Consider the following 11,196-nt stretch of genomic DNA (forward strand, 5'->3'; position numbering starts at 1 on the left):
CTCTCCACGGCAATTTCGATTTCAGCAGAAAACAAGGATGCGCTGCGCTCGCAACAATGGATGTCTTGGAAAACCCAGGAAAACTAAATTGGAAAGGCTGTAGTTGATAACCTAAAGGCTTTTACCCCACTGTTTCATTGAGTCCCAGGCTAACAAACGAGGTTCAATGGAAGATGATTGTAGAGAATGCTTCCACTCCGTGCAGGTGTTGTCACCGGTTTTGCTTGCAGTTGTTTTGTGTGTGCGGTATTTCAAGGCTGGTGCTTTCAAATACGCTGAGCGGATATCAAAACCTATACAATGGCGCCACGGAGTGGTCAATTCTGGTACTATATGAAACAATTACATCCCTTTATTGTATTGAACAGGTGAAGGCTGAAGAAATGCTGAATCAGAGAAAAAGTTAATAGATTCATTATTTATCGTTTTATGTCAAATATATACAAGTAATGATAAAAATACATTTATTAACACAGATTGAAACAATTAATTGCAATTATACCTTGCTCAAATAATTTGTCTTAACATGGCAATTAAAAAAAACATACTAGTGTGCAAATTGGTCATAAACAAACAAAACCCCAACCCATTATAAAATCCCATCTCCATAAACACACACACCATAACACATTGATCCACTTTCTGACAAATGTATTACAAACTGGCGATCAAACTTTAGAATCAAACGAATGAGGTTTTCACCTAGGCCTACCATAGAGGCCTACAATTAGAAATCCTCAATGTTACTTAAAATGATAAATTATAATAAAATCATGTTCAGTGTTACATGGCCTTTATAATGACATGTCGAGAAGTGGCTCATGGCATGTGACAATACTATTTATATAATATATATATATTATTACAAGATATATATATATATATTATTACAAGATACATATATATATATATCTTGTGGAGCTCTACTCTACTTGTCTGTCTGTTAGTACATGCTTATATAGATGCATTTACAATAACTACACTACTGTCTTTCAACCTCATGACTTATTATAAACCAGGCATCTTCTAAGCATTGACTGCATTCTGCGTTCTGTCACTTTGGAGTTGAGGGTGATACATTGAGACGTTCTCGAGGCTAGCGAAGGTAGAGTAGTGAGTTTCACATTCGTCTCTGGAGACCCCCCCCCCTAACCCTAACCCTAACCCCCCCCCCCATGTATGTTAACAACAACCAACCACACAGGATATTGCACCTCTTATAGTTTACAGCTTACAGTTCAGTAGCTGCTGAAGAGTCTGGAGTAGACGACACAGGAGTCTGGAGTAGACTACACAGGAGTCTAGGGTAGACTACACAGGAGTCTAGAGTAGACTACACAGGAGTCTAGAGTAGACTACACAGGAGTCTAGAGTAGACTACACAGGAGTCTAGAGTAGACTACACAGGAGTCTAGAGTAGACTACACAGGAGTCTAGGGTAGACTACACAGGAGTCTAGGGTAGACTACACAGGAGTCTAGGGTAGACTACACAGGAGTCTAGAGTAGACTACACAGGAGTCTAGAGTAGACTACACAGGAGTCTAGGGTAGACTACACAGGAGTCTAGAGTAGACTACACAGGAGTCTAGGGTAGACTACACAGGAGTCTAGGGTAGACTACACAGGAGTCTAGAGTAGACTACACAGGAGTCTAGGGTAGACTACACAGGAGTCTAGGGTAGACTACACAGGGCCTTGAAGGCCACTTGTTCTGGTCTTGAGGCAAATGTTTACGCTCCAGTGTGACCATCACGTGACCGTCACACACCGCTCTTCCTATGCAACCACGTCACTTATCAAGAAGAACATTTCTACTCTATCTATGCAGTATAACAGAGTAGGACTTGGCTATAAATTATGCACCTTAGTAGGGGAACAAACCCGTTTCCCCAAGATGACCTGCTTAATGCAAAGACTGTTAACTGAAAGACTGGGCTTGGGGACGCCGCAATAAGACAATTAGGAGGCCATCCTTCTCGTAAGTACCATTGAAAATGTCAGCATATCGTCCAATTACTTCTTTGTTCTTCTGCCTTGGCCGTGAAAGTCTCTCCCTCACAGCCATCGTCAGACACACAGAGCAGCAGGTAGTGTGTTTACATAACAAGGGATGGATGGAGGCCGTAGCCCGCTGAGCTAAAGCCTAGTCTTTATGGGTCTTCCTTTAGGGAGGATGGACTCCTCTCCTGGCTGACTGGAGATTGAACCTGGGTCATCTGAGTGACTCAGCCCCACTCTAGCCCACAGAGCTTAAGCCTAGGTGTTTGATCTGGTATATTTTGCTCATCGGGTGTAATTTGGAGAACCACCTCGGCTACACTTGCATACTGCCTGTGTATGACATTAGTTGATTTGGAGGAGTCCGAACACCTCCTGCTTGGTATGTGCCCAACCCTTCGATGAGGAAATACTGTCCTTTGATCACGTTGCCAGACATGCACAGCAACTCTTCCGCACAGCTGAAACTGGGAGGAGATCGAAATATATGTCGTACACACCTTTGGCATACAAATTTGTTTGTGCAAAATTGCACACCTAACGCTTGTCAGACTGGTATTCCCAGTCCTTGTCAAGGACATAGTTCTTAAGCTGTGGAAAATCTCGAGACCTGGCACACAAGGCTGGCAGATTTGAACTAGTTTAAGTCAGAACCCTACATTGCCTGTAGCTGCCAATTCCTCTTACTTCTTTACCCACAATCCCTCAAACAGCGTTTAGCAGGTCAAAGTTGACTGGCGCTCTGTCTCAGCGAATGCTGACCACATCACCGGTCGCCACGAACAGAGGCCGGTCTAGGCCCTTTAGTCTCTGTGCAGAAGAGTCCATCCGGATCAGCTGAGAGCTGATTAAAGCACATCAATGTCTGATCGCCGTGCAGCGTGGATGGCCTCAACCCTTCAGTCTTTGTTTAGGACAGTCCCACCCAGATGAGCTGTAAAGTCAGTTGATGATACCGGCGAAAGTGTTGATCGGCAGAGGGAGACCCTTATTCATGTACTTGCTGAGGCCAGCCTCACACTCCTCCCCCAGGCTGAACTTGGAGCGCATGGTCTTCTGGACGCAGTACCCTGGGTCGAGACAGGGGGCGATCTCTATGCTGGAAATGAATGTGTGGATAAGGGACATGTCACTTGTGTGAGTTCTTTGAGGGCTTTCAGACTGAAGGACAATAATGGATTGGGATTATGATATCTTAAAACATCATGTATCATATCATATTATACCATATCGTATCAGATCATAATCAAACCCCACGTATTTTCCACGGCACATAAATTAGGTTCAGGACAACAGATGTTTAATCTTCAGAAATTCACACCAGTTCGTCTGTCTAACCACTAACCACTACCACCTGCCTAGGACCACGGTATGACCTCTTTAGAACATCTGCAGTGTAGGAGGCAACAGCAGGCATAGCCGTGTTCTTGTAGCGAAGTTGCCCCTGAGCTAGAAAAACTTCAGACCTCAGAGCTTCAGAATGTCCTCTTGGACTAATGGTAGACACTCACCTCTGTACGTCTTTGACGGTCCTACGAGAGTCCTTGTCCAGGATGACAGTGAAGGCTCTCTTCTCCAAGGCTGTGATCTTGATGTTGCAAGTTCGGATCTTGGCCTCCTAGGAAAGAAACATACATATTTTCGGTTCATTTTCAGGATTATGGAATGAGTCCATAACAACACATTTCAAAATTCAAAACAGATACCTTAAAACAATGTATGGATCTCCTGGTATACTTCTGTCTATATTGAGGACCACTGTACATACTGTAGGCCTACTGTACTTACTGTGCTGTTTTTGGGCTTGGTTTCATTGAAGGTCACTGTGAGGCAATTCAGATCTGGGGACAGTAGAGTAAGATGGATGCTTTATTGGCAACAACTGACCACAATACAGATGCATTCATGAATGAGTATGAAAGGCATATTGTGTAAAACAGTGAGTGGTGTAATTACCTTCAGTTTCGTTGTTGGGAATGGCACTGATCAGCATCCCTGACGTCCTGATCGACATTCCCTTGTCTACGTCTCGGCCGCTCAATGTCACCTGGGATGAGAGAGAGAGAGACACACACACAAGGTCAAAGGTTAGAGAGAGAAACACATGGTCCAATGTCAAATACCAGTTACAGTTTTCATACTGCTTAATGTACAATGTGCCCACATCTCAAAAACAAAATAGGATAAAATCAAAATAGAAACATGGAACTTGAACAGTACAGTAGTGTCTCTGTGATAGATTATGAGGTCATAAAGAAGGCTGAACCTCCAGCTGACCTTTCTGTAGTTGAGGGAGACGACAGCTCCGCATATTTCTCCTGTGTTCTTTTTGGGCTTCATAGTCATGTCTGTGAGGGACGACAGACGGGATCAGACTGGGTGAGCACACACACACACACTCTCACACACACACACACACACACGCACACACACACACAAACGCACACGCACACGCACACACACACACAAACGCACGCACACACACACACACACACACACACACACACACACACACACACACACACACACACGTACACACACACACAAACGCACACACGCACATGAGCACATGCACATGAACACACACACAATGTACTCTATTATGTTACCTTTCAGAGTGCCTGGGGACTGTTTATACTCTGGGAAATCCACCTCTAGGTGGGAGAGGAACACTTCCTCAACTGGGTCCTTGGTCAGGTTGGAATAGGTGATCTATAAACAGGGAGGGAACACACCGTCAGAGAGACAATGAGGAACACCTGTCCACTAATCCACACTGAAGAGCACAATCAGGCTGAGCCGAGCTGAACCGTACTGGGCCGGCCCGGTTATGCAGCCACCATGCTGGAAAGGGCAACGTGAAAGGAAAAGGCAGCATACTATGGTTTGGGGTCGGCCCTGTAGGGTGTAAAGCCCCTTAGAAACACCTGGGATAAGGTTAGGGTTAGGGTTAGGGTTAGGGTTAGGGTTTCTTTTGGTGAACCGTTATTTGCGTAACCGTGAAGTGCCAATGAGGTCAAAGACACAACAAAGACACAACACACACACACACACACACACACACACACACAACAAACACACACACACACACACACAAAATGGTGGTTGTATATCTACACACCACAAGTTGGTGTTGCCCTGGCGACCCACCTTGGCAGAGTAGATGGTGAAGTAGACCGGCTGCAGTCCCGTGCGGACGTAGTAGGAAATTACATCAGACAGGAAGGGGCTGGCCTGCGCCTGGACGTTGGTGTTGTACTGTTGGGCAAGACGGATCATATCATATTAGTATTACAGTAAACTACATAGTATATCATAGTATATTAGCAGTGTAGTGGTTCCACTGAGTTGAGGACCATCTATGTCGGCCTATGTCAGCCTTATGTAGGGTCTATACAGGCTTCATTCACCTCAAATGTTAGTTAGTTTAAAGTGGGACTGTTATTATGTCTCTGTGTGGAGCTTTAGCCTGGTCCCAGACCTGCAGGTACATTCTGTCTGTGCCATGTGACCCAACGCTGTACTCATCGGAGCTGGCTGAAGAACCACACACAGGGGTGAGTTTCCGTGTCACAGTTTCTCTTCCTCTTCAGATAAACGCTTACTCATATTCTCCATCGCAGCGTAAATCTGTTAGAATACTCATACAGCTTGTGGCAGACCAGGCCTTGCGACAGATAGGCATCCTATCCAGGGGGTGAACCAAGCTACAGAAACAGGAGATCCAGCCCCTATTGGCCGCTCTTGCTTGTGAGTTTCGGTGTGCAAGGCTATTTACTTACTTACGGCTTTGCTACAGTGGTTTCGATTAAAGTCAACAGGCCGAATTATGGAACTAAAGTATTATGCAACCTCCTGTCTCTCTGCTCATCATGCAAGAGGTCCATAGCAACAAGAACGGGGTCTACTGTTTTGACAACACTGATGACAGTTGGTCACGGTTGCAGTGACACTATTCAACCTAACCACACTTAACCATACAACAGTAGAAGCTGATATTCTATCTATATCTCTATCGTGCTGACTACGGTTCTGGGAAATTGTAAGTTAAGTTGCGGTGTGCTGTGTTTCCAAACATACACGTATCATGTAATATAACCTACTCTAAGTACCACAGGACTCCCTGAGAAGACCATCCTTTTAAATAAAGAGAAAGATGAAGGGAGAAAGATTCCATCTTAATGTGTTCTGTACCATCTTGATCATGGCGCCCAGACTCCGGATGTTGCATTCGTACCATGGGTCCATCATTCCCAAGTAGGAGCCTAGGGCACAGGGATAGTCCCTGCTTGGCGAGAGGTTTACCTGGCAGAGAAACACATCATGGTATGTTACAGCAACTTCTTGTGCTTAATGTGGTTATTTCACGCACGCACGCACAGATAACACACGCGCACGCGCACACACACACACACACACACACACACACACACACACACACACACACACACACAGAAGGAATCTGTTGTATGCAAGAAAAAATGGTGTAAATAGCTAAGGTGCAGGAGGATGCTAAGATGTCTGTCCTGTAGAAGAAGGCCTCTGCATGCTTGCAGGGAGATCCATTCACATTTCAGATATCTGCTAGGCAAAGTGTTCAGTCTGCAGTGCCCCTTATCAGTGCTTACAGATAAACAGAGTGAAACACTGAAATGAGTCATCTTTTGACAGGCTGTGTGTTTCCTTTGACAGCAGGTGGGTGTAGCCTATATTTTTCACAATGGTGGTGAATCTGGTTATCTACTGATTGGTTGAGGTAGAAGTGGCGTTATTACTTTGACTGGGGAGATGTGGGTGTGGGGTGTGTGTGTCTGTGAGACCATTCTTATTTTGACTGGGGAGGTGGGTGTGGGTAAGTTAATTATTACTGTGATTGGGGAGGTGTCTGTCTGTCTGTGTGTGTGTGTGTGTGTGTGTGTGTGTGTGGGGGGGGGGGGGGGGGGAAGGGGAAAGAGGGGGCGGTGGGAAGTGTGTGTGTTGGGGAATGCGTGGGGGAGTCTATGTGTGTGTGTGTGTGTGTGTGTGTGTGTGTGTTGAGACCACTCTTACTTTGACAGGCGAGGTGGGGGTTGTGGGTGTGATGTCCTCACTAACAGGGATGTAGTAGAACTGGAGGTTGACTCTCATGGTGAGAAAGAGCCGACGCGCTTCCCTTTTCCTGCAAAGAGAGAGAAAGAAAGCACCTAACCTCAATAACGTCGCGTGACAGCACAGGACACATACAGCAATAACCTCACTTGGGCAGTCGTGAGAAATCCCCATGATGCTGTGTTCTTACGCATAGCAACCCCAGGATAAACAGCACGTAACCGCGGACGGCTTGAACTTCCTCATCCCAGACTACAGGCCTCGGGTGACTGGTCTAAATGGAGTCCTTCCTCCAGTCAGTCATATTCCGATCTCATTCTCTGTCCTCATGTGAGGAAATTAATCATTTCAATAGATTGCTCAATCACACTGTCCTTAGGGTTTAAATTGGGCATGGTTAAGTGGTGGAACTGTCTACAGATAGATTGCTCTTCCATGATCAATTTAGAACAGAAAAAATCTATCAAATGTATACACACTGTATCCATATTGCTCCACACAGATACTACTGTAAAATAATTTGAGTGGAATTCTATTTCCATACGCACAGTATGCTGTCTCTCATACTACATTACCCACAAGCCCCCGTGTCTCTCACCTGAGGAAGTAGAAGGCTTTGGCCAGCCTCCCCAGAACCCTGTCGTCCCCCATCACCACAATCCTCGCCGTGAAGTGTCTCTGTTGCTTAGGCAACAACGTCCCAGCACTCCCCGCCCTCCTCTGCAGCGCGCCCCCCCCTCCCCCGCCCCCCGTGCCCCTGGGACCCCCGGTATCCTCCAGGGCTTCCTGCATCAGCACCATGCTGTCCGTCACCGAGGGTTTCATCTTGATGCCGCCGCGGCGGCTCAGACGGGTCTGCTCCAGCTGCTGCTCCACCCCTCCGCCGCCGCCACCAGGGGGCTCCACTGACGGGTCGGCGGCGCCGGGGGGCAGGTCCCTCTCGATGCCGCTGTCCGTGGACATGACGGAGTGGCGGGGCATCTCGGGGGAGATGGGGAGGTCGCTGAGCTCGAAGTCCTCCTGGTCCTGGCTGAGGGAGAACTGCTCCGACATGGAGCTGGAGCGGATGCACCTGGCCAGCTCCCGCCCTGGAGGAGAGGTGGGGGATACGTTACTCCAAGCACCCTCTTACCTCCAAGCACCCTCTTACCGAGAGTAATAAAGCCATAAAAAATAAAACATTCATAGTATGTTATAGATGCATACATTCATAGAGCATTCAAAACTGTATATGAGGCCTCATAACTCCCCAGTGTAGACCTCCCAGTGTAGACCCCCCCCAGTGTAGACCTCCCAGTGTAGACTCCCCCCCAGTGTAGACCACCCCCCACAGTGTAGACCCCCCAGTGTAGACCCCCCCCAGTGTAGACCCCCCAGTGTAGACCCCCCCCCCCAATGTAGACCCCCCCCCAGTGTAGACCCCCCAGTGTAGACTCACAGATCTCCTCGTCCTGCATCCACAGATGGAAGCTCATCTCCGGGTTGGGGAGCGAAGTGTCACACACGGAACCAGGGGACAATGGACCTACACCAGAGAGGAAGAGAGGAGGCCCCAAAACCGTCACAATGACACCAAATACAGACCCCCTGCTTCCTGGTCTCACACACACACACACACACACACACACACACACACACACCCCCACACACACACACACACACACAGCTCCACAGCTGGCCCGGAGACAGACAGACAGACAGTGTGAAGGATAGTTATTCTTATGATGATGAGGATAAATAACGGGTCATACAGAAATACACATCCGCCACGGAAAGCGGACCTCTGGCTCTGACTCGGCAGATTTAGCCACGGAGCAGTTCAGTACATCAGCTGACCTGTGATACTGTTTATACTGTTTATATTTTTTAGTACTTCTTCTAACTACTATTTTATTTTATTTTATTCTATTTTAAAACTTATTGTACTGTTGCACTGTCACTTTTGCATTTCACTGTATACTTGTATGACAAATAAAGAATCTTGAATCTTGAATCTTGATAAAATACATAAGCTGTATATACACACATCTGTGTAAAAAGTCAGCTTTATCCACCTCAACAACAGTGCTTTTTACTGCTGGTCCTGAGGAGCTGCTACTGTGTGTCTCAGTTGCTAGGGAATGGTGCTAGCAACGCAGTTGGGGAATTCAATTCCCGCTGGGACCATATATGCAAGAAATGTATGCATTCACTGTACTGTACTGTAAGTTGCCTTGGATAAAACCATCTGCTAAATGTTATGAATTATTAACTTGGGCAGCCGATTGTGACAGCCCAGGAATTGATGCTCCCTGACGCATAAATGCCTGCACAAGCTGTGTGTCCCCTGGAAGAGGTGTGGGTCCCCTGGATGAGGAGGGGGTCCCCTGGATGAGGAGGGGGTCCCCTGGATGAGGTGTGAAGAACATTGCCCTACAGTAACCCCTGTGTGATGATAAGCATACCGCCAGGCCTACAGTACCTGAGTCTGCAGAGTTGACGATCTCCCGGTAGATCTGCTCCAGTCGCCCCCTCAGCTGTGCCCCCTCCCCCTTGCCACCCTCCTCCGCACTCTGCTCCAGAGTCGCCACCACTTCCTGGAAGAACGGTTCGACGTCTTGGCCCATGTCCTGTCGCACACACACACGCACGCACACACACGCACACGAGCGCACACATGCACACACGCACGCACACACACACACACACACACACGCGAGCGCACGCACACACACACACGCACACACACACACGCACGCACACGCACACACACACACACACACGGACACACGGACACACACACACACACACACACACGCACACACACACACACACACAGAGACCATCTATTAATAGTAAGCAGGAGAAAGGTCACCAGTGTCCAGACAAACACATGTGTACGTCTAGGAAGTCCTGTTGAGGACGTTAGGTGTTATATCAGGCCCAGAGCCAGGAGCCACAGCCAAGGTGTTTGAGCTTCTGGAACAACAGTGTCCTGGTTCAATACATGGCTGAGGTGGCGTGTACAGAAGGTACTGGACCATGAAACGCATGTTAGCTTGAATTTACAGAGCTTCATAACGGTGGGATTTGTAACGGCGATGGAGAGAGAGAGAGAGAGAGAGAGAGGGGGGGGGGGGGGGGGGAATCGTGTACTTCAGTGTATACTTGTAAATTCAAATAGGAATTTGCACGACATTTAAAGCTGTATCGAAATAAAGATGACCTCAAAAAAAGGAACCGGGCGTTGCATGTGATGAGGCTAAAGTGAATGTTACAAGAAGCTGACAGTGTTATGAATAGAGTGACCATATTTGGGAGGTGTCAGATCACACAGACCCCAAACAGTTCTCTCTTCCTCAGAACAGACACCAGGCCCCGGGAGCCCCAAAGGCCCGGTGAACTGAAACCCAGAGCAGAAAAGAGACTTTGCGTGAGAGAGAGAGAGAGAGAGAGAGAGAGAGAGAAAGGAGAGACATACATAGCAACATACTGCAGATGTCATAGCCAATGACTGGAAAGGAAACAGCAGGAGAGATGTCACAGGAAAAAAAACCCTAATAAAACATCACTGCGCCCGCAACCACAAGCCCTACTCACCTTGAGCACTTGAGCCAGTTTAGGACCGTGGCATTGTTCCCCTCCCAGAGAGGCCATGATGGAGTGTTGGACCACGCTGCGCATGTGGTCCAGAGGGGTCATGAACCCTGACCCTGACCCTGACCCCGACCCCGACGCCTCGATGTCCCCCCTCAAGACCGCACCCAGGGGCCCGGAGAACACGGCTGGGTCGGCGAACACAAATACCCTGGGAGAGATACAGCACAGGTTGAAGTTCGGTTGAACCGTAACTGGACCATGATAGGACCGTGTGGTCGTTATGGGTTATGTTCAGCGGTTGACTCACCTCTCCTGATAAGGGTAGTGGTCATTCTTCAGGCTCTGCTCAGCCACAACCATCCTCTGGTACATCGCTCCTGAGGGTCAAGCAGTGAATGAATGATTGCCATAGAATGATTTGCCACAGAGGCCAGGCTATGACACCCAGGCCTACATGCTTCACTACCAAACTCATTACAAAGGTAGCTCAATCATCTCGCTCAGTCAATTTAGGAACTACATTTCCGTG

General features: G+C 47.7%; 1 protein-coding gene across 1 annotated transcript in view; it reads right to left on the reverse strand.

The window, feature by feature from the left end:
• Positions 1-2,902: 2,902 nt before the first annotated feature.
• Positions 2,903-11,196, reverse strand: part of pik3r6 (phosphoinositide-3-kinase regulatory subunit 6) — a gene marked incomplete at its 5' end in the record, with an annotated part of 9,679 nt that continues 1,385 nt past the window's right edge. Inside the window, 14 exons of the mRNA XM_083694117.1 lie at positions 2,903-3,099; positions 3,512-3,618; positions 3,789-3,841; positions 3,957-4,047; positions 4,278-4,348; positions 4,610-4,712; positions 5,151-5,258; positions 6,195-6,305; positions 7,050-7,158; positions 7,687-8,176; positions 8,527-8,613; positions 9,550-9,697; positions 10,668-10,875; positions 10,975-11,044. Of these exons, the coding sequence (XP_083550243.1) occupies positions 2,943-3,099; positions 3,512-3,618; positions 3,789-3,841; positions 3,957-4,047; positions 4,278-4,348; positions 4,610-4,712; positions 5,151-5,258; positions 6,195-6,305; positions 7,050-7,158; positions 7,687-8,176; positions 8,527-8,613; positions 9,550-9,697; positions 10,668-10,875; positions 10,975-11,044 (1,913 nt within the window). The 3' untranslated portion in view covers positions 2,903-2,942. The remainder of the gene's footprint in view (positions 3,100-3,511; positions 3,619-3,788; positions 3,842-3,956; positions 4,048-4,277; positions 4,349-4,609; positions 4,713-5,150; positions 5,259-6,194; positions 6,306-7,049; positions 7,159-7,686; positions 8,177-8,526; positions 8,614-9,549; positions 9,698-10,667; positions 10,876-10,974; positions 11,045-11,196) is intronic.

The sequence above is a fragment of the Argentina silus genome, assembly GCF_951799395.1.
Source record: "Argentina silus genome assembly, chromosome: 22".
NCBI classification, from domain to species: domain Eukaryota; kingdom Metazoa; phylum Chordata; class Actinopteri; order Argentiniformes; family Argentinidae; genus Argentina; species Argentina silus.